The sequence below is a fragment of the Theobroma cacao genome, chromosome 2 (assembly GCF_053813885.1).
Source record: "Theobroma cacao isolate CCN51 chromosome 2, ASM5381388v1, whole genome shotgun sequence".
Classification (NCBI taxonomy): Eukaryota; Viridiplantae; Streptophyta; class Magnoliopsida; order Malvales; family Malvaceae; genus Theobroma; species Theobroma cacao.
In genome coordinates this window covers 2,033,674-2,055,226 of record NC_142640.1, presented here as the reverse complement: position 1 = coordinate 2,055,226, position 21,553 = coordinate 2,033,674, and the positions used below count along the sequence as shown (strand labels likewise).

The following is a 21,553-nucleotide window of genomic DNA, read 5'->3' as shown; positions in this document are numbered from 1 at the left end:
TATAATGTTTTGAAAAGCAGTCGCATTATTTAAATAAATTTAAATAAATTTTTATTTTTTATTATATTTAATTAATTTTTTATTTTTTATTTTCGATATTAATATAGAATATGAAAAATATCACATAGTCATATTATCGTGTTACATTAACATTATATGACATAAAATGGTAATTGATATTTTAATTAATAATAATTAATTAACTATTAATCATAATAGCTAATTTGATTTAAAATAAAAATAAAAAAATTTGATTGAACGTAATAAAAAAATAAAAATTTATTTAAAATTTTTTAATTCTTCAATAATTTTTTTAGATATTATATCTTAATTATATTTATTTGTTGAGATTTTTTTTATAAAATAAGAATGCAATGCAAATACAATAAGTTGTTTCCTTGGTCTACAAATTAAAGAACGAAACTTGTATTTTAAGTTTTTCAAATTATTGCAATGGAAGTATATTTTGGACTATAATTAAATTATTAAAAATGAGAAAAAAAATTAACCTACATTAAAATTACTGTGAAAAAAAAGGAATTTTATAGTTTTTACTTTTTACCATGACTTTCTAATTACACACTTGCCCTCAGTACAAAAGAGGGAAACGACGCCGTTTACATGATAGTTGAGCACGGTGCCGTTTATCTCTTCCCCTCTTCGGGCCGCCTCCTTCGCTTCATCGTTGCAGTTGCAGGTTTCTGGCTCACGACTCTTACCGTAACTGCGACGAACTAAAAACGGTACGTTTTGCGACCCACAGTATCTTTCGAATTTGGGTTTTACTTTTGTCCATGAATTTGCTCCGAAAAGTGAATAGATCTTCCTTTTCATGTTTTAATTTGAATATTCTTGTTTAAATGCTAAATAAATTGAAGAAATGGTTAATTTAGATTTTTCTTCTCTTTTTTTCCCCTTTTCTCGTTAATATTTTTGGTGGGGTTATTTGGGTATTGAATGTTTGACCAGTTCGTCGTGAATTTGCTCGTTAATTTGTTCAGGATACAGATTAATTGAACATTTTTTGCTGGAAAATGCACCCTCCTTTGACATTACACAGGCACCCGATGTGTGCTGAGGTAAGTTTTTCTTGTTACTTTTGATGGGTTTTTGAATATTTAGCTGTTGGAAGGATTCTCTTTTGGTTAATCAATGATGTCTGTGGCAGATCATCGAGCAGTTCCAAAAGTGTCATTCAGACCACCCCATAGCAAAATTCTTTGGTGAATGTACAGAACTCAAGATAAAGCTTGATCGCTGTTTCCGCCAGGAAGTAAGTTTACTGGTGTTTTTTCCCAGATTAGAACATAATTTTGTTGACTCTGAAGTATGATTTTTTATGAGCTTTCTCTGCAGAAAGCTTTGAAGAGGAAGGCTAACTTTGAACAGAGTAAGAAATTGAAAGAAAGACTTCAGGCATTAAGGAAGGAAACTGCTGAAAACGAGTCCTGAAAAAATAGGATTGCATTGGTCAGGCCAACAAGTTTTTGCAGCCTTGCAGAAATCTGCTCCCTGGATTTATTCTGCCTTAGGTTTTGATGCAACAGAAAATTTTTGGTTCAGATATTTTGTTGTACAAGTTGATAATCAGTGTACATTGCTTGATAATTCTGTTTAATTGTGTTCAAAATGTATCTTGAGGATGATTTATTTACCCAATAAATACATCATTCCTTCTTTGTTATAAGAAATGAATCGGCAATAGCCGGAGAGACGATTGTTATATTTATATGTTCGGGATATTCAGATCCTTTAACAGTAACTGAGGATGAATCAATTTGCTTAAATTAGCTTTATATAGAATTAAGCAGTAAGTTTTCCAAGTTTAATACACAACAATCAAAATAGCTCAAGAGCAAGATTGAAGTTTAACTAAGAAAAGTTCCTAGTTTAATCCCAACACCCAGAGCTAGTTCTGACTTCTAAACACTAATCACCAACCAAGCACACTATTAGCTACATACATCGTACGGACATGGAAACCTCCATGAAATCAAGCTTTCTGTCTAGTTCTTTTTATCAGATTTTTGTTGTTTCTGATCCTTCAAGTCCTTGACATGAGGGTTGTCTTCTACTTTAGACTGGGGACCGCTGTCGTATATTATAACACTGTGTTTGGTGTCGAAATCCTTGACAAAGTGCTTCATGTTCTTCTCAGAACCCAAAGCTGAAGCTGGATCTTGATGCAAAAGGCCTTTGATTGCTTCTGGCATTGGTTGATCCTTCATCACACTTTTCCAATAGTCCCCTGGTTCTTTTCTCGCATGGTTGGGGTTGGCAGACTATCCAAGAAAAGATCAGAGATAAAAACATTAATCATAACTGAATGAAAACTGAGATTGGATTATTTTGAAGAACTTCATAGAAATATAATTAGCTATCAACTTTTCTTGAAATTTTGATTGAACATAACCCTCCAGAAATCGGGTTTCAATGGAGTTTGCTGCACTAAATTAGATGTGAAATGCTTACCAGGAGAAGAAAGCAGAAAATGAAGACAGCAAAGAAAGTCTTCATGTCCTTGATAGACTGTTGAAGCCTGTTGAAACACGGTTAGATTTTGCTAGTTTGTATTGTAATCTGCTCAAGACTGACTAACCTTTTATAGGCCATATGCAAAGGACAAGATAGTGATTAGTCTATTCTACGTCACTGTTCTATTGAAGAAATTGTTAAACAAATAGTTTGCTTGACTTAAGTAAGCTCTACATAATATAATTATTTTATTAAATTTTGTTGTGATCATAGAGTCGGGTGTCCTTCCTTGGTAAGGGTCTTTTTGATACTATTTGGAGCCCAAAGTTTCAGAGTCCAATGGCAACTTGTTCTGACATGACAAAAACCATGAGATTGAATCAGCTTTGACCTCATGAAAGGAGATAATTAAATAGTTTTTCCCATTTTCTGGCACATTTGGTGGTAGACAATATTCCCACGTTTTAATGGCAGCATAGTCGGAATTTCTTTAGCAATATCATGAAGATTTCTTTATAGAATGCTTGATTTTTTTAAGCTGGGGAGACTGATAAAACTACAGCAATAACAGACTTTTGACCTCCTGATTATGTTCTGCTATGTAACTTTCCAGAGGTGTGAAACACAGACAAGCAGAGATTCAATCCTCTCTTTTCTCCCAATCGTATCAGTTTGTAATAAATCTTCTCCAGTACTGGGAATTTGGGTCTCATTTGTCATCAATTGTACTTATGTTTTCAAGCCTGTTGATTAAATTAAGTAATCTGTACTACTTACAAAGTACTGAGTAGAAGCCCCTAACAACAACAAACAAAGCTTTCCTCATTCATGGCAAGATAATATTTAGAAATGGTTTTTCTTGGTGGAACATCATCCTGTCATGGTTCAATCACTTTTTTCTGGCGCCACCATTTGGAGTGATGATGTACCAAACACTAATTCAAGGACGTTAAAGAAAGGAAATCTTTTAGTGTTTCGTTGACTTACTAAATGGCCTGGTTTAAAATTAATTAATCATTTCTTCAACAACTTATGGCTAATGCTTTGCGCAGGTTTGGTTTCTGCAATGAACAGTTGATGTAAGGTCCTTGTCATACACACTAGCTAGCAACCTGCTTGAATCATTTTCCATCATTATCAGTTGTTTGATGTGAGAAACACTAGTGAACAACACATGATTTACAGGTTCTGGTGCAATTAAAAACAAGGTTTGGGTGATCAGGAGAAGAAAATCATATTGGGTTGATGCCATGAAGAGTCATGCTTACATACCATGACAAGTTTCTAAGCTTAAAAATTTTCTGTTAAAAGTTGACCTCTGATAATAGAAAACAAACATGTTTGATTACAACCTTAATTCCTCATAAAATTTAGAAACACTACCTTTATTCACTACTACCCATCAACATGTCAAACGCAGCCTACTTGTAGATTTTAACGGTATTATCCTAATATATTCATCAGTTTGGTAAGATACAATATGAAAGTGTTGGAAATTCAAACATCTGTTTATCTTTATTAGGGTTTGTTATTATTCTAATCTTGAAGAGGGTCTATAGATTCTCATATACTTTTGCATGATCCTATTGCTGATTACAAGCTGACCAACAATAAAGTTAAGTGCAATGGGAAGTGGCTGAGACTGTGAGGAACAGATCGAAAAGGGACAAGGTTGAAAGAGGGTTAGATAGACTCTGAGACCCCCACGACAACTCTAGGTTGGCTCTTCCCAGGCCCAAAGTCAACTTGCTGCAATTGTCCATTTTGTGCTTATCAAAGAAAATATTGTCTAGTTGTACTTTTTTTGTTTCCGTTTGCGTCATTCGTGCACAGCATCTTTCTTTTTCTCATATACTTTTGGTCTAGTCTTTTACCATTTTAATATGGTTCTTATGCTGTGATTTGCTGGGCACATGATCACTCCCTTGGCCTGATGTGCCAAAGTCAACTTCATCCGCATATCATACATATAAGCCTAGTTGTTGCTTTTGAATTTCATCTTTGCTTTCTTTCTATTTTCGCTTAATTTGATCTGCTTATATGATGGCAAATAACCCATTTTACCTCCATCATCTTCATGGAAGGAGATGCATAGCAAGTTATAGAACTATTGGCAAGAAGTTCTTAGCAGGTATACCTAAATCCTAATCCTAACAGTTAAAGCAACAAAGTTTCTTTTCCTTGTTGCTGCACTATCAAGGAAAGGATTAACTAAAGGAGAAAAGGTTTCAAAGCACTGTGACCTTTAATGGAAGAAGAGGGGCAAATCCAACTTAATTTCCATAAGTCAAAGATCTGTTGGTGCTTTATCTACCAAGTAATGGATTTAGTTCCTTGAAAGCGTCTTGATGGCCTTGTTGGGGTCGTGATAAGATCGCTTTCGTAAGAGTTCTAAAGAAAGGTCTATCGTTCACATTGTCAACTCTAGGCAAAGGAAAAGAACAGTAAACCATCCACATTAGCTGATGATGATATATTGTGCAATATGCAAAACTGTGTGTAGTAAGATTCAATGAATCGTTGCAAGGTTTAGGTGCCTGGTGGAGGGTAGGAAGCATTTTCTTTCTTGACAATTAGTGAAAAGATTTCTGAAAGTTGATATTCTTCGGGTAGAGTCATGAGACAGAAAAAACCAGCAAAAACAAAACAAAGAAGAAAGAGTAAGTAATCTGTTCATCATAAGCAATTGGACTTTGCAGGGACCTAGCTGTATAAAAAAAAGGCAATGATTGTCCATGTGCAAAGGAATAGGACACTGAAAAAAGAGTAAAAAAGTTTATGAAATTGCATAAAGTATTTAGGCATTAGCTGATATATATGTTCATGGGAGAATTATTGTATTTCAAAGATAAAAGAAAACAATAATCTTCTCCATAAGAATTTCGATGGAATCAGCCCTCTCTTTCAAAAGCAATAGTCTAGAAGATGGTTGAAGAGAGATTACAGGATCCTCTATTGGCCTGCTAGTTGGATTTTCCATGATAGCTGACATGCCACCTTTGAAACTTAAGGGCATCTTACCAGATTTTGATGTTGCTTTAATCATTTCAATGAAGAAACCAACAAGATTTCAGTGCTATATGATACTGCTATGTCGTTGAAACATGCATATATTCATTGAGTACCTGACAGGGTACGTCCTGCACTAGGACACCAGGCTGATAGTCAACTCTTCTGCAGAATTTCTATCCCACTACCACCACAAACCTCATCTTTTCTGTTCTTTAGTGTCAGTTCACACTTCACAACGCACCCCTCTGCTGGAAAATCTATACATTCTTTGTATTTGTTCATTTAGCATGTGATTCTTGCCAAGATGGAATGAATCAAGGAACATGATTAAGTTTATTGTAATTTAATAAGCATGTGATTGAGGTGCAGGTTAGACTAGCCCAGGTTTGCTGCATACACAAACAGCCCACAGTTTAAGATAAACTTCACTTGGTGAAGGAAGTATTAACTTTCAAAAAGGCACAGTTTATTTGGTGGAAGACCATAAAGCCAAACAAAATCGAATGACATAACCATTTGCCTAAAACCTGAGAACAAGCACTACCCTGTCCATTGAAACAGGTTCTATTCTATCAGTCAGACAAGTTGCCATACAGCAATTATCATAAAAAAGAAAGATGGATATGATGCTATCTGGGGGACATATTATATTGGTTAATAGTACATTATTTCACAATATATAATTCATTTCATTAAAATACAATCTTTGCTTAGCCAAAAGTCTCCAGTTGATTTAGTTGAGCACTGTTTCTTTTATTTCGGAAGAAGGAGAGGAAAAAAACACAAGAAAGTAGAGTTCCAGTCAGAGACATGGGTTCTGATTTTGCTTCCTGGTGCATTTACCTTTCTGTTCTTCTTGCTTTGATGGTAAGAATCAGCATAAACTTGCTTGGTTTATTGTTCATTAAACTTTCTATCTTCATAGAATTCAACTTACTTTTTATGGGTTAATTTTTCTGATGCTGCAACATGCTTTCCCACTGCTCTTTTAGTTTCAGCATCTAATTTTTTCTGTCAATTTTGATTACAGTCTGCACAAGCCGGTAATGCCCGGAAAATAACTCACAGACAACTTAAGGAGGAAGGTGGCAGCACAAATTATCTGCAGCAACCTTCCAACACCATGGATGGCCATACTCATCTATTAGCCCACATGGACCATATGGACCCTTCACTTAATATATTCTTCAAGATAGATGACCTCAAGGTAGGCAAAACAATGCCTGTCTACCTCCCCAGTAAAGACCTGTCTGCCTCTCCTCATCTATTATCCAGGGAAGCAGCCAACTCCATTCCTTTCTCATCGAAACAACTCCCACAACTTCTGGAGTTCTTCTCATTCTCTAAAGACTCTCGCCAAGCCAAAGCCATGGATTATACACTTCGGCAATGTGAACTTGAACCCACCAAAGGGGAGATAAGGTTCTGTGCCACTTCCCTGGAATCAATGCTTGACTTTTCTCGTTCTGTCTTTGGCTCGGATGCCCACCTTAAGGTTTTAACCACTACCGTCCTCAAAGAGCCGACCGTCTCTCTACAAAACTACACCATTTTGGACATGCCTAAACAGATCCCCAGTTCCAGAATCATTGCATGTCACACTTTGCCATATCCTTATGCAGTATTCTACTGCCACAGCCAAAAGAGTGAAACCAGGCTGTTTCAGGTTTCACTAGGAGCTGAGAATGGAGACAGAGCGCAGGCTTCAGCTGTTTGCCACATGGATACCTCTCAATGGGACCATGATCATGTATCTTTCCGTGTGCTCAAAATCAAGCCTAGGTCCTCCCCAGTCTGTCACTTCCTCCCTCCAGATAGTCTAGTGTGGGTGCCTTTGCCTGCTTGAATGTACTGTACAGGCCTGGTTAGACTTCAAAGATACTTAATAAAGTGCATACATTAGCTATGTGCAATAATGTTACAATCTGCATTGAATGATGTTTAGCCACCATTGTTGATGTTTCTGTGTACTCTATGTTCCTTCCTTCAGTACATAAATCAAAAGTTCTACCTAGAGTTACTGCATCCTGTGGCCTATAGTAATATGAACTAACTCAACCTATGGCCGAAGAAAACAAGAGGCCCGGATGGCTCAAAGTAAGCCCAATCGAACCATTAAAACAACAAGGGAGACAAAACCTGGGCCGTCATTATAAAGTGCAATCTGATGAATGGGGTATCGGGGTATGGACTCCTTGTCTACACTCATACAAATCGAAATAACTGGATCGGGTTCAATGTAAAGACACCCTAGGTTTTGGAAAATGCCTCTCTTTTAATTGGTCGGTTTACATGTCTTAATTTTATTTTGTAAATATTAAGTATTAATAATTATACAAATAAATAAAAACACAATACAATTAATTGAACATATTAAGATTTTAAATACGAATATAAATACATTTACTTAAAATGGACAATGACAAGATACGTTTAACTTGCATGTTTATTATATAAGTCGAGTTTAATTTTATATAACACGACATGATTTTTAGTTTAATTGAATGATTAACATGAGTAATATAATTAAATTAAAATGCATACAATTACAAATGAAATATAACATCAAATTTATAACTAATAATTGTCATAAAACAATAATATATATCCTTAAGTATAATAAAATCCACCACTTTTATTGTCAACCACAACAAAAGAAAGTAATTATATGACTGTTTAGATAAATTATAATTAAGTAATAAATGTGTCAAGTAAACACATTGATATGATTAATTAAATAAATAATCAAAGAGTCACGAATTATACAAGTACACGATAACATTATTTAATTAAATGAGTTAAGTGAATTTTACATGTTTAAGATACTAAATTTTCATATTTTAAATGTATTAAGACAATTAAAGCATAAAGCATAATTATTTTAAATTTAAACTCGCTTAACTCCATATCATGTCATCGTGTCGTATATAAAATTTCCGATCCTAGTCCTAGCTAGGATGGAGTAAGAACTTTGAAAAATATCTTCATATAACCACAAATTGTTGGCAACATTCAACACCCTACAATAAAAGAAATGTCATTTTCCTTCATTTCACTTTCTTTTCTCAAACAATAACTTTCAAAAGAAAAAGAAAAGTAAATAAATTATATTTTATAAAATAGTGCCCCTTCACTCATTGTAATTATCTAAGCCACTGTTCAAGATTCAAGGGCCCAAGCTATATATCCAAATCTATCAAACCAATGAATAAGATAAGCAGGGCCACTGGTCACCATAGACATTGATTTTTCTAGAGCCCATACTACCCAAAAAAAAAAAAAAAAGCCTAATAAAGGGCTTAAATACATAGTTAAATCAAATTACAACAAGGGCCCCTAGGTATTAATTTTGTAGGAACCAGGGAATATTCAGACTCATTTTGCAATTTTAATTTGAGCTCAATTTGGAAACTCTACAATATTATAAACAAGTTTGAACTTTTAACAAACTCTTTAGATTCTAAAACTTAGGGATAAATTTTTTTCTCAAAAATTTGGATTTTAATTACATTTATTTAGATAACATATGTTTTTGTTAGAACATGAAACTAAAAATTCAAGAAATTAGCTTCAAAGACATGTAACAATGTCACTTTCTTTAAAATTTTATTTGCCTCCACTTGTAGCGTGTCAAAAAGTTACCAGTGTACACACTTCAAAGATACAAGGAAGTCCAGTGATTGATGGTATTTTACACTGACGAAATCAATTCACATAAAAAAGTGATTTTATAAATTTATGTTACATTCTTAGTAAAATATTTTCAAACCAAACACTACAATATAATCTTTTTAATAATTATATTCCCTGCAATCATTATAAAATACCAAACATTGCAAAATTATTTTTTCAATAATAATATTTTTAGCAATCATATATTCAACAATTACATTTTTAGCAATCACATTCCCAACAAAATTCTGAACACTACCTTAGGGCTTTCTTACGTGGATAATGGAAACTATTATCCATGCAAGAAAGTATATATCAAATTATAAGATTTGTTTTCAGGTAAATGAATAGTACTAGCCATTAACGAATTCTTATTTTGATAAGCTGCATGGGCCATGCAGTGGGCATTATTGTAATTTTCTCACTTCTTTCTCTTTATAAATGCATGAGCTCGTAGCCAAGCATACACTCACAGTTCAAGCAAAAGAGTAACGAACTTGAACAGGAAATTAAAGATGGCAGGATTCACCCACTGGCTCCTTTTCTCCTATCTTTTGCTTTTAATAGTAAGCTACCAAAAGTAGCTTCTCTCTTTTTTTTTAAAGATTTTAATTACTAAATTTGTTAACCATTGGTTTCCTTGCAGTGCGGCCATGGCATCGATGGAGCCAGGGATGTCAAGCCTGATGGATGGAATTGGAGAGACGTCCCAAGAGACCTTGAAGGGAAATTCTCAATTTCCGACTTCCACCAAACAGTGAACATCGCCTCACCAGAAAAGACTTCTCTTCGAGCTCTTGTGGAGAAGTACTCCCTTCGTGATCATTCCCATGACAACATGGAGAACTCCAAGGGAGGATTGTTCACTGTCGATGAGCTGCATAACAATTTCCATCCGGAAAATTGTTACCAATCTTCTTTCCTAACAAAGACCCTGCTACATCTCCTTTCTTGCCAAAGAAAGTAGCTGATTCCATCCCTTTCTCGTCTTCAAAGCTTCCGGAAATCCTCCAGTTGTTTTCGATTCCTCCAGGTTCTTCCCTGGCCAAGGCCATGGAGGATACACTTCAAAAATGTGTTGCACCTGGCAAGGGAGAGACCAAGACTTGCGCTACCTCCCTGGAATCCATGGTTGATTTTGTTAGCGGTGCCTTTAAAGGGGCGCCTTAAGATACCAGATTTGTTACAACAACACACCCCACAATGTCAACTGCTTCATTACAAAACTACAGGGTTTTGGAAACCCCAAAAGAGATTAAATCTTTCAGGAAAGTAGCTTGCCACCCCATGCCTTACCCTTACGCAGTTTTCTTTTGCCAGTATGATGAGGATTCAAGTGAGACCAGAGTTTTCAAGGTGTCAATGATTGGTGAGAACACCAAAGACAAAGTAGATGCTGCTGCCGTTTGCCACATGGACTCTGCTAGCGCCGCCCTTCTTAACCTCACAGACAAGCAAGGCAAATCTCCAATGTGCCACTTCTTCTCTGCCGGGGATCTGAGTTGGGTTCAGTGATGACCATGCCAATAATATATCACCTAAGTGGCTTGTTTTAAGAGGTTGCTTCTCTCTGTCTTGTCAAGCATGATGCCTGTATGTGATCCCCAGGTGTCTCTACATGTATGGGTGCTACTATTGTGCTTGGTGTTTGTACATTTATATATTTATAAATGGATATGTACAAATAAAATCTGATGATGCATGATATGCCAGGAAGAATATCAGATTCAGAGGCTTGCAATTGTGCCAACTTGTGTTGTATAAAAGGAAAAACATGGCCCTAATTTGTGTTATGGAATCTTTGTTGGTTTATGCTTAAGGTTTTATTTTTGGCTATCCCCCACCCTCTTTTATGTATAAAAGATAAAATGTTATCTTCATATAATCATATGCACATGGAATAATGAAGAGATAATACTAAAAAGATAAATACATGTAAAAAATTCAATTAAATGATTTAGAACTTGGATGAAAAAATGTATTTGTTCCTTTAATATTAGTACAAATGTCCATCACAAACTAAAGTTTTGTATTTCATTTAATATTTATAGAATTCGGTGTATATCTTATAAAATAATAACACACAAATTTAGATATCTCAAAAATAAGAATACCTTATCCATCAATTGATCTCTTACCGGCTTGATTCCAAATACAATAGGAGAATAATAATAATAGCCCAAAACAAGATGGGTATCAAGCCCACCTCTGGCAGCGAACAAGCAAAAATCGTCTCCGAATCTCAAGTCTGAAATGAGTTGGGCAAGTGAGCAGAGCTGGCAACTTGCCCATGGAAGGTTATATGTTGTAAGGTGAAGGCCCATTACTAGAGGACCCAAGGTGAGATTTGTCTAAATCGACCAGTGTCGATGTGAAAACTTGCAGATCCAAGACAAGTGGACAACCTAGGCAGAACAGAACAGAATTGGAATAAGAACTCCTAGTGCACTTCGATTGTAAAGAGGAGAAATCTACTGCCATTGATGTTGCTCTTCGCAAATGCATCCTAAGCTTTCTTCTTCTTTCTTACCATCAATCATCTTTCTTTCCCTTGTTTTCCTATTCGTGTACTCCACTTTCCTGCCATTTTATACCAACAAGCCCGCCTCCTTTCCCACTAAAAAGTTCCTTCCTTCGTCCTCTTCTTCTTGCAACCTTTTCTATGGCAGTTGGGTCTTAGACTCCACCAAGCCCAAGCCTTTCTACGATGATTCCTGCCCATTTCATAGAAACGCCTGGAATTGTCTTAAGAATAAGAGGGACAACATGGGGATAATCAATTCCTGGAAATGGGTACCCAATGGTTGCAGGTTGGAGAGGATTGACCCCTGGCGGTTCTTGGGTTTGATGAGGAATAGGAATATTGGCTTTGTTGGGGATTCTTTGAATGAAAACTTTTTGGTGTCTTTTTTGTGTGTGCTTAGAGTGGCTGATTCAGGTGCTAAAAAGTGGAAGAAAAAGGGCGCTTGGAGAGGGGCTTATTTTCCCAAGTATAATGTCACGGTTGCCTATCATAGGGCTGTTTTGCTTGCAAAATACAAGTAAGCTTTTTACTTACTGTTTTTTTCAAGATAGGTTTTTTTGAGTTTGTTTCATTAATAGTTCTTGATTTTGTGATTGATTGAAAATGCCATTGGGATAATTTTATGTTTCATTTGTTTTCTTGTGATGCTTGAAAATTCACAAATCTAGATTAGGAAAAAGAAACTTCCTGAAACTGTGTTGAGTAATGAGAAGGTCATATTTGGATTTACAAGAGGAAATTGGTAAAATGCAGGCACATCCATTAACGCATTATCCCCTGGGGGCTTGAATTAAACCATTCTACTGCCTTTCTTTAGGCCTTTATTAGTGTTGTGATAATGAATTTAGTTATTTTGACTTGCATTTTCACCAAATATTTCTTGTTTTTGGCTTCAGTCATTGTGACTAATTCATATTCTTCTGCCCTATGTTGTTAAATTCGTCTTCTATGGAAATTCTAGAAGCCTTGATATCTGTCTTAGTTTTATGTTTCACATGCTTGTACTTGACTAATGAAGGTGGAAGCCAAAACCATCTACGGTTTCTGATCAAGATGGACTGAAAGGAATATACCGAGTGGATGTTGATATTCCTGCAGATGAATGGATCAGCATCACTGACTTCTATGATGTTCTTGTTTTCAACACTGGCCATTGGTGATCTTCTTTTCTTTTTGCTAATTTATAGAAGATGCTTATCAATAAACAAATGTCTGTTGATATTAATTTTTTTGACACCATATATGCTTAGTATAATTTTTGAGATGTTTCATTTATGAATGTAGAGTGTCTTAACACATATGTAACAACACAAACACATATTCATGCATGCATATGCATATGCAAGGCAATTATCTTGGGCCATTCCTCTCTGAGAACATCTTGGAGTAATGCTTGATTTGGTATTTGATTAGGTGGGGCTATGATAAATTCCCAAAGGAGACTCCTCTTGTCTTTTATCAGCATGGGCGACCAATTAGTCCTCCCCTGGGATTATTGGATGGCCTTCAAGTTGTTCTTGAAAATATGGTCCGCTACATTGAAAAGGAAGTTCCTAAGAGCAACCTCAAATTCTGGCGTTTGCAATCACCAAGACATTTTTATGGTGGCGAGTGGAATCAAAATGGCAGTTGCTTATTTGACAGACCCCTTGAAGAGGACCAGGTATCTGTTACAAAACTTTTATACAGTTTGGTCTTGTTTGATAGTCCATTTACTTGAGTTCCATAATTTTCCAATTTGTTGTGTTGAATTTCAGTGACATACCTTGTATAGCAATTCAAATCCAAATTAGTTTGTTTTAAAGACAAATCTACTATTGGTCTAAAGCAAAATCGTTGAATTTTTAAACTATATTTGGAATGTGCACTGCTATATTTATGGAGGATTTTGATATTGATACCTGGACAGCTTGACTTGTGGTTTGATCCCAGCAACAATGGAGTGAACAAAGAAGCACGGACGCTTAACCATCTAATTAAAGAGGCACTGCAAGGAACAAACGTTCAATTGCTTGATCTGACTCATTTGAGTGAGTTCAGAGCAGATGCCCATCCAGCAATTTGGTTAGGAAAGAAGGACGCTGTGTCGATGTGGGGCCAGGACTGCATGCACTGGTGCCTACCTGGTGTCCCTGACACTTGGGTTGATATACTGGCACAACTAATCCTTAATAGTTTCGAGACAGGGTGATGAAATGTGAACAGAATCTTCTCGAATTGTTTCAATGTTCACCTTGGATAACACCAAGCAGCGACCACCACATGCACTGAGTATACAGATTTGTGAGAATGTGAATACGGAATACAGGGTGAATGCCTCAAGACTGGTCTCTTTGGGGATGAATGATAGTTGGGTGTTTGGAAATTGAACCTTGCTGCCCTCTAAGATCTCTTTACATCGGCGTTTTCTCTTTTTCAGTGTTGGGGGGGGGAGTGACACAATACCAAATATTTTACAATTATAACAGAGGATCCGTGGCATGTTACATGTCAATTAAGTTTTTAGTTTTTACTCTAATTCTGGAGAGTGCACGCAGAGTTGGAGAAGGGGGGTGGTTGAAAGATAAGCTGAGAAGTTCATCCACATTCTATAGGTTGAACATTTCAAATGTCCAGAAAGGATATCTTTGTTTTTTTCTACTCATTCATTTAATTCTTTTACTTCTTAAGCTTTTTGAACTTGGAAATTAAATGTCAGTGTGCGGCTTATTGTTAGCATATTGTTCTTGGCAGACTTTACCTATTAAGCTATTCTTTTGAAATATAGTGCCACTGCACTTAATTTGGAAATCCCTTTTAAACAATCATGTTTCATTGCTAAGATAGTTGCTTCTTCCCTTCTTTTATTCCATCGTTCTCTTCTTTTATTTATTTATTTAAAACAATTATCCTCTTCTCAAAAGACTAATTTGATAGAGTGTGTAGTATTTATATTTATAAGGTTTTCGAGATCTTTTACTTGCCTTACGTTAGATTGAAACATTCTATTTATTTCTTTTTGAAGCTTTTGCTTTGACACAGGAAGTTTTTCCAATCTTTGGGAAGGATAAGATTACTTCAATCTTTTGGAAGGATAAAAGATTGGAAAGATAAGATCAGGTTTTGCAAAGATAAAAAGAGGATTAAACTTCTCTGAAACTAGAGTCCAAACCATGACTGGAAAGTGGAAACAGGCCTTAACAAATTCGAAGAAAGACTTCAGAACATCAAGATTCTTTACTTCTGTCGCCTGCCTAACAATGCTTGTCAATAGAAATCTTAAAACTAAACAAAATTAGTACGAAAAAGAATTCATAAATCACAGAAAAAACCATGACAAATTTTGTTACCCTTTTACTTTTCGAGTACAAGGCTCATTCACCAAGGCCCAATGAAGGGTTTAAAATGGTTTATGAGCCTTTGCATCCCGTACTTCGCTGTTTCCGTTCTAATCTGAACAATCCAACAAACGCCCTCCGATCTGAACGAAATCCATCATCCGACAACCTTTGAAATGGCCATAAGGATCGACCTTCTTCCCCCGAAATCCCTCCAACAACCTCGGAAGATCCTGAACCATCCTTTCAGCACCACAACTCTCATCACCAACAGACCAAACAAGACTCACAACATCCCATGTGCGAAAAGAAACCTCAGCGATACAGCCCTTGCATTAGATTTGGCAGTAACGGTCGAAAAGATTAATACCCATTTGGAGCAAAAGGAGAAGGCCATGAAGCAGAGCAGAGAGTTTCTGTTCACAGAGTTGTGCCAGTATTTGTCATTGAAAGAAGAGGAAGTGAATAAGAAATGGAGAAAGATGAAAGAAGAGGAGAAATGGGTTTTAGTTAAGGGGTTTGTTAATAACTGGGGTGTCAATTTTCATCCATTATCTGTAAGATCAGTTGTGGAAATGGTGGATGAATATTTGCAGGATGAGAAATCTTCTTCAGGTATGTTTCCTGGTTTGAAGAGAATGTTGGGGTTTTCACAAGATACTTAGATTGTACAAGATTGCATAAGAGCTTATAAAATGTTACTTGTAGTTTAATGGAATTTTTCTTTTCTTGTTTAGCTAGTGTAGTATCACAGATCAAAATCATGGATGGTGAAATGCTTACTTTGTGTTTTTGTTTTTTCCTTTCTTCTTTCCATTTATGGACTTAACAGCCAAGTACAAGGATAATAAATGTACGATGTTGTTGTTTTAAAAGCTTTATTCTCCATGGCTGCGCATTTCACCCGATAATTTATCTTGCTGGCCCTTCATGACTTTGTTTTGTGCAAATGATAACCTTGTAAAAATAAATTGTGAATGTACAAAGAATTTCTATATACAATCTTCTATAAATAAAAATGCTTAAAACAAAGCACAAATTTAAGGACCACAAGAGGAGGACCCTAAAAACTTGCTCTACAATCATGATAGGCATCAGAAATACAGTTGCCTGCACTGTGCAGCTGAAGCCTCTGTTGGACAGTAAGGACATTTGAATATCCGAGAGCTGCTTTTCGACAGCTTCATGATCGATTGCTTGCAAAGGACATGCAGACAAGGCATCAGCATTGGTGGATTCTCTTCGCTGCATTGATCTCTACTCACAGGACATACAAATATTGAGTGAAACTGAAATTCCTTCCCCAATTCCACTGGCACTGGCAATTGTTTTATTGCTAGCCACTCCTGCTTCTTTGCAGCCATTACATTAGCCAGCTTCAAAAGTGTAGGCAACCCTTCAATACCAGCTGCTATGGCCACACTCAGTGGGCTCGGAGAGGACTGTCCCACAAGACTGCAAAAATGTTGGGTGAGCTCCACAGTAAATTCCTCCCAATGAGCTGGAGCCATTAACTCAGCATGTGGGCAGCTGTCAAGCTTTCCAACCCATATGATGCAAACCACAAGCTTCTGAAACTCATTCATGTGCAGGGAAGCAAAAGGAGAAAGGTAAGTTCTGGCATAACTAAGTGCATCACCTTTAGTTCCTTTCTGGATAATCTCCAGAAATTGAAGCCTGTGGAGTTTCAGCTCAAGAGTTGAACCATTTTGCTTGAGCTTTTCACGATTGGCAGTGATCCAGTTCAGAGCAGGCTCAAGGTTCTTAACCTTCAAAGCTTCAAGTATTTGATACATTTCTAAGAAATGAGATCTAATTGCAATTGCCTCAGGTTCTCCAGCTTCATTTATCAGGCAATCTCCAAGGTCAAACAAGCCTTGCCGGTAAAAGTGACTTGCAAGTATCTGATTCACTATGTGGAAGTCAAAATCAACATTTCTATATGCCTTGGATATGTCAGGATTGAATGACTTTTCAAGAAGTTTAGGGTACTTGCTGAGATTTATGTTACGTTCCTTCTGCAGTCCTTCTAACTGGTGGAGTGGATCCATAGTATTGAGCTTAAGTTTAAGCTCAGTAAGAATGGATTTCAGATCAATAGGGGACAGGGGATCATTAGAGGCCTGGATTTTTGCCAATGCCTGCTCAATTTCATGGCCAACTTGATCAACTACCTCTTGGGATTTAGAGGAAAATAATTTCTGCCTCTTAGCAACACGGTCAAATGCATCTTTTATGGTGTTCAGTTCCATATCTAAATCTTAACTTGATGACAAGTTCCTGCCGAGAATAGCTAAAAGTGATAGTTTTAGTAAGGTATGGAGATCAACAATTTTAAGTGCAAATATATCTGAGAAAGATGGAAATTAGACTCTATGAACATAGAGCATCTAACAACTTAGGAAAACGGAAAACACTTCTCATCATTAAAGGGTGTAAATTGTTCAAGAAAGGATGACACTCTCTAAGCAGCTGGCTATAATGCTTCACTAGATGATGCTAGACATACACTTCAGCCACTAGTCTATGAAACCCAAAAAACAGGTATCACAACTGTTATTTATTTGTTTGTAGATATGGCAGCAGAGTGTGAGAATGGATACTATGCTGTAGGTAGGATATGGTGATATAGGAAGAAGCAATCTTGCAGTGACATGGAAAAAATATTGACATGATATTAGTCATCGTAATGATAAAGATTAGACTAGAAGTTCCACATCAAAGCTTTAGACCTGGCATAAAGTAGAACTGCAGAATGTAACAGTCACACATTTAATCATGCAAAATTACAACAGCATAATACATTTAACATTTTCTTATGTTATAGTAAATTTCAAGTCCATCAAAGGACGATAAAAGGTTTACACACGTTTGATTTTCTCAATACCAATTGCAGTCTTTTTGAAAAGCCACCTTACATTAAAAATGAGGCATTACTACGCCAGTTGTCTGATTTTCTTTTCATTAAAAGTGCACATGGAAATCAACTACTAGAAGATAAGCTCAGGAAATAACGGCACTGTTTAAATAGCTTTCAGAAACACAAGTTGTAGCCAACATCACTAGTATTTCAAGATGATTTTGGACAGGTTTGAAGATTTAGAGCTTTGTCTCAGATGAGGGTCAAGTTTAAAACTAATAAAATCTAAAGCTGCGTGGTATACCAGCCCAATAAACATAATAGAATCATCAGCAGAGGCCATTGCTAGATCTGATGGTTGGCAATATAATACACCTACCGAAAAGAAATGGACATTACTTTCTACCCTTAACCACAAGGTCAAAATTTAATGTTCATCAGCAATTGAGGAGAAGAGAAAGTGACAGATCATATTTTCAATTGAACAAACCCAGATGTAACACAATTTAAGAAAGTCATAACTTCTAATCGAAACACAGTTGAGCTCCTAAAAGGACTCCATAGAACACAAAATCATAAATGTTGCTAAATAGTATCTAAAAATGGTAAGAACAAACAATTGGAGAATCAATTATTTATAACATCATCAAAATTGAAATAAAGACAATAGAAAAAGACCTTAGCTTGGCAGCTTCAGCAAGTCTTTTTCTCTTAGTTACCTGCATTAGAAAAAGAAATGACACCAGTCAGACACTACAAATATGCCAAATTCAACTAAGAATAAAAAGGAGAGTTGATTAATAATGAAATACAAAGAATAGAATGAAAAGTTCAAACCTTCTGGAATAACAGAATTCACAAAGGTTTAATTTTCAGAGTCTTGGATTACAAAAGATGATGTTTGGTTGCTAAGAAATGATAGGAAAACAAAGGAAACGCTAAGCTTAAAACTTTCTTCCTATTTCATTTAATTCGGATACCAAAGTAAAAACGGTTAATATATAAACATGATGAATGATAACATGCAAGACTAGAATTTCTGGGTCATGCTTTTTCCTCCGTTTTCTCGTGAAACAAACAGGGGATCAAAATCATGAAAGCACAAACCACCAAAAGAAGAAACGAAATTGCTCAAATTGAGATTTGAGGAAAGTTACCAGATTTGAGATCGAAATTGAAGAGGAAAAGTCGCAGAGAGAAGAGAGAGCGCGAGAGTCTCTGGTTCGCTTTGATACCAGAGAGAAGGGAAGTTAAAGTAAAGCGTGAGAGAGACAGAGGGCATCAAAGGACGCACGCGTTGGGATGTAGGTTACTATTTTTTTAAAAAAAATTCTTTAATCCTGAATTAGTTTAATTAAGAAAGTAATAAATTCTATAAAAAGCCAAATAAAATCACAAAATATTATTTAATAACAAAACTTTATTTGTTAATTATTAAATCTGTTAAATATTTAATTATCTAATTTAAAAATTACATAAAAGATTAATTTTGTAATTTTTAATTTTAAAAAAAGAAAATTAATTGCAATGATAAAGGATGAGAATAAAAGTTTGAAGTTTAGATATTATAAATTTTTGTATAATCGAGTTGGAGTTTAAAAGATGTTAAAGTGATATTTGAAATTTAATTCAAATTCGATTTGAGTATAAAAAGTTTTAATCAAATTCGACCTATAATCGAATATGTAATTGTAATACCTAAACTCTATATTATCGGGTATTGGATCTCCGTGTATATGCACACGTGCAACAAATTGGGATAGGAAACAGACACTCGTGTGAATATTTTATTTTCCTCCAATACCCTCTATCTATCCTTGCACGACGCGTCGTTTAGACGTTTTGGGTTTATCAGTGAGGGATTCTCGCATGCATTATCTACCCCGTTGATTCGGAACAGAGGGTAACTCTGGATCTTTCTCTCTCAAATGGGCCTTCACATCCTCAAAACGACACCCTTTTCTTCTTCCTCCTCCAAAGCTCTACTCTTCACCACCGCCACGGCTGCCAAACCCGCCATTTTCTCTAGGTTTCTCAATTCCTATTGGAGAACTGCTTCTAATCCTGTTCTTCCTAGTAATTCCCGCTTGAGATTTCCATCTTCTTCGCCAAGGGCCGTTACCTGTTCCATTTCTTCATCTGGGTCTGGGAGGTTCCTTCACCAGAGCAAGCGTAGGTTTCGTGGGAGTGCTGTCGTGGCCATGGCTGCTTCTGGGTCGGTCCAGAAATCCGAGGAAGAGTGGCGTGCTATTCTCAGCCCTGAGCAGTTTCGAATTTTGAGACAAAAGGGCACTGAGTAAGTTTGTTAAGCTTGTGGTAGTGTTGAATCTGTTAATCAATTCCATACCTTTTTTTTTTTTGTCAAATTGTATAAATTTTGAGCTTTATTGCTTTTGGACCAAATTAATGTCTGTAATCTCATAAACTACATGAAATTGGAAAAGAAAAGATAACTCATGGAGAATTGGCATTTTTGGAGTATTTCTGTTGTGTCTGACAATTTTGGATATGAGTGTTCAACCTCTTGTCAGAGTTTGATTGATCCATTGGCAAAGATGCTGTCTTTTTAGTTATTATGTTCATGCATTACCTGAAGGGCAGTCTATGCAAAATGTGGTAGCTGTTTAATTATAATCTAATCAATGTCACTCTACTCAAAGTGGTACCAGACCCTTCTGACAAATTAGACTTGCATTATGCTTAATTGTTCACTGTATTTTACACCGGATCATGTTATTTAAGACATATCCATTTATGATTCTTGACATTGTTTTGATGCTCTACAGGTATCCTGGCACTGGAGAATATGACAAGCTCTTTGAAGAGGGTGTCTACAACTGTGCAGGATGTGGGACTCCTCTCTATAAATCTACTACAAAATTCAATTCCGGTTGTGGTTGGCCAGCTTTCTATGAGGGTCTCCCGGGAGCCATCAATCGCAATGTGAGCTTCCTTCCTCTTCTGGTCTCCTTGCATTTCCTTCTTTCCCAGTGTTCTGTATCATCTTAAATTGGTTTCTGTTTCAAGTAAAGTTTGCTAATGAGAGTATCATGTTTAATCAGCCGGACCCAGATGGGATGAGGATCGAAATTACTTGTGCAGCTTGTGGTGGGCATTTGGGCCATGTATTTAAAGGTGAAGGGTTTCCAACACCCACGAATGAACGCCATTGTGTCAATAGCATATCACTCAAATTTGTTCCTGCAAATTCTTAGGAGCAAATCCTGTTATAGCAGTTATGTTAGTACTATTCATTATGTATAGAACATGGCCATAACGCGACGTTATGCTAATAAGAACTGATGTAACAACTTCTGGATCAAACTCTACTTGTGGTTCTATTTTATTTGAAAAACTTCATGCTTTCTTGCAAAGTACGCAAAATAATTTTGGGGTTTCTTTGTTGATTTGCATATGGTTACCACAAGGCAAAATCCCCGGCTTCTCGGAGTGGGAAAAGTTGAACGGATGAATAGAGTTTGCTGCCGTTTCCAGCTACTGTTCAAGTTCAGAATTTCTGAACTCTCTATTTCGATTGGGATTTTAGTTCCAGGGCAATCCTCCACCACAAATCCAACTTTTCTGGGTAAAGAAAATGGCTACGAAGGGCTTCGAAACAATAATAACAAAGGAAAGAGTTGCTTTAAACCCTACCATATGCTTTTAATGTCAAGGAATCTCACCCATATCTAC

At 36.1% G+C, this 21,553-nt stretch overlaps 7 protein-coding genes and 1 pseudogene across 10 annotated transcripts; 6 read left to right on the top strand and 2 right to left on the bottom strand.

Moving 5' to 3' along the window:
• The first annotated feature begins 622 nt into the window (after window positions 1-622).
• On the top strand, window positions 623-1,725 carry LOC18607331 (Cytochrome c oxidase biogenesis protein Cmc1-like protein). Its single transcript, XM_007041425.3, has 4 exons — window positions 623-743; window positions 1,002-1,079; window positions 1,169-1,273; window positions 1,357-1,725. The coding sequence occupies exons 2-4, from the start codon at window positions 1,035-1,037 to the stop codon at window positions 1,450-1,452; spliced, it is 246 nt and encodes an 81-aa protein (XP_007041487.1). The 5' UTR covers window positions 623-743; window positions 1,002-1,034; the 3' UTR covers window positions 1,453-1,725.
• A 44-nt stretch (window positions 1,726-1,769) lies between these two features.
• On the bottom strand, window positions 1,770-2,581 carry LOC18607330 (organ-specific protein S2). Its single transcript, XM_007041424.3, has 2 exons — window positions 2,473-2,581; window positions 1,770-2,282 (listed from the first exon to the last, which is right to left on the bottom strand). Exons 1-2 carry the CDS (start codon window positions 2,515-2,517, stop codon window positions 2,007-2,009), a joined length of 321 nt encoding a protein of 106 aa, XP_007041486.3. The 5' UTR covers window positions 2,518-2,581; the 3' UTR covers window positions 1,770-2,006.
• A 3,309-nt stretch (window positions 2,582-5,890) lies between these two features.
• LOC18607329 (BURP domain-containing protein BNM2A-like) lies at window positions 5,891-7,393 on the top strand. The gene is made up of 2 exons (XM_007041423.3): window positions 5,891-6,354; window positions 6,518-7,393. The coding sequence occupies exons 1-2, from the start codon at window positions 6,298-6,300 to the stop codon at window positions 7,331-7,333; spliced, it is 873 nt and encodes a 290-aa protein (XP_007041485.3). The 5' UTR covers window positions 5,891-6,297; the 3' UTR covers window positions 7,334-7,393.
• Window positions 7,394-9,674: 2,281 nt separating this feature from the next.
• On the top strand, window positions 9,675-10,674 carry LOC18607328 (BURP domain-containing protein 6). The gene is given in 3 exon segments (XM_018114825.2): window positions 9,675-9,725; window positions 9,806-10,045; window positions 10,048-10,674. Coding segments are annotated over 3 exon segments (918 nt in total).
• An 861-nt stretch (window positions 10,675-11,535) lies between these two features.
• TBL12 (trichome birefringence-like protein (DUF828)) lies at window positions 11,536-14,487 on the top strand. Of its 2 annotated transcripts, none has more exons than XM_088803173.1 (4): window positions 11,536-12,200; window positions 12,702-12,839; window positions 13,097-13,346; window positions 13,616-13,796. In XM_088803173.1, the coding sequence occupies exons 1-4, from the start codon at window positions 11,659-11,661 to the stop codon at window positions 13,649-13,651; spliced, it is 966 nt and encodes a 321-aa protein (XP_088659299.1). In that variant the 5' UTR covers window positions 11,536-11,658; the 3' UTR covers window positions 13,652-13,796. The 2 variants fall into 2 exon arrangements, with proteins under 2 accessions (XP_088659299.1, XP_007041482.3); XM_007041420.3 differs by having other exon boundaries at window positions 11,537-12,200; window positions 13,593-14,487.
• Window positions 14,488-15,003: 516 nt separating this feature from the next.
• LOC18607326 (uncharacterized) lies at window positions 15,004-15,718 on the top strand. Its single transcript, XM_007041419.3, has one exon. It carries the CDS (start codon window positions 15,177-15,179, stop codon window positions 15,663-15,665), a length of 489 nt encoding a protein of 162 aa, XP_007041481.1. The 5' UTR covers window positions 15,004-15,176; the 3' UTR covers window positions 15,666-15,718.
• Window positions 15,719-15,935: 217 nt separating this feature from the next.
• LOC18607325 (protein RMD5 homolog pseudogene) lies at window positions 15,936-19,166 on the bottom strand (annotated as a pseudogene). 2 transcript variants are annotated; one of them, XR_016024719.1, is made up of 3 exons: window positions 19,018-19,166; window positions 18,539-18,579; window positions 15,936-17,293 (listed from the first exon to the last, which is right to left on the bottom strand). The product of XR_016024719.1 is annotated as a protein RMD5 homolog pseudogene, transcript variant X2 (transcript). The 2 variants fall into 2 exon arrangements; XR_016024718.1 differs by having other exon boundaries at window positions 15,936-17,280.
• Window positions 19,167-19,721: 555 nt separating this feature from the next.
• Window positions 19,722-21,257, top strand: LOC18607324 (peptide methionine sulfoxide reductase B5-like). Its single transcript, XM_007041416.3, has 3 exons — window positions 19,722-20,156; window positions 20,647-20,803; window positions 20,923-21,257. Exons 1-3 carry the CDS (start codon window positions 19,789-19,791, stop codon window positions 21,073-21,075), a joined length of 678 nt encoding a protein of 225 aa, XP_007041478.3. The 5' UTR covers window positions 19,722-19,788; the 3' UTR covers window positions 21,076-21,257.
• Window positions 21,258-21,553: the final 296 nt, after the last annotated feature.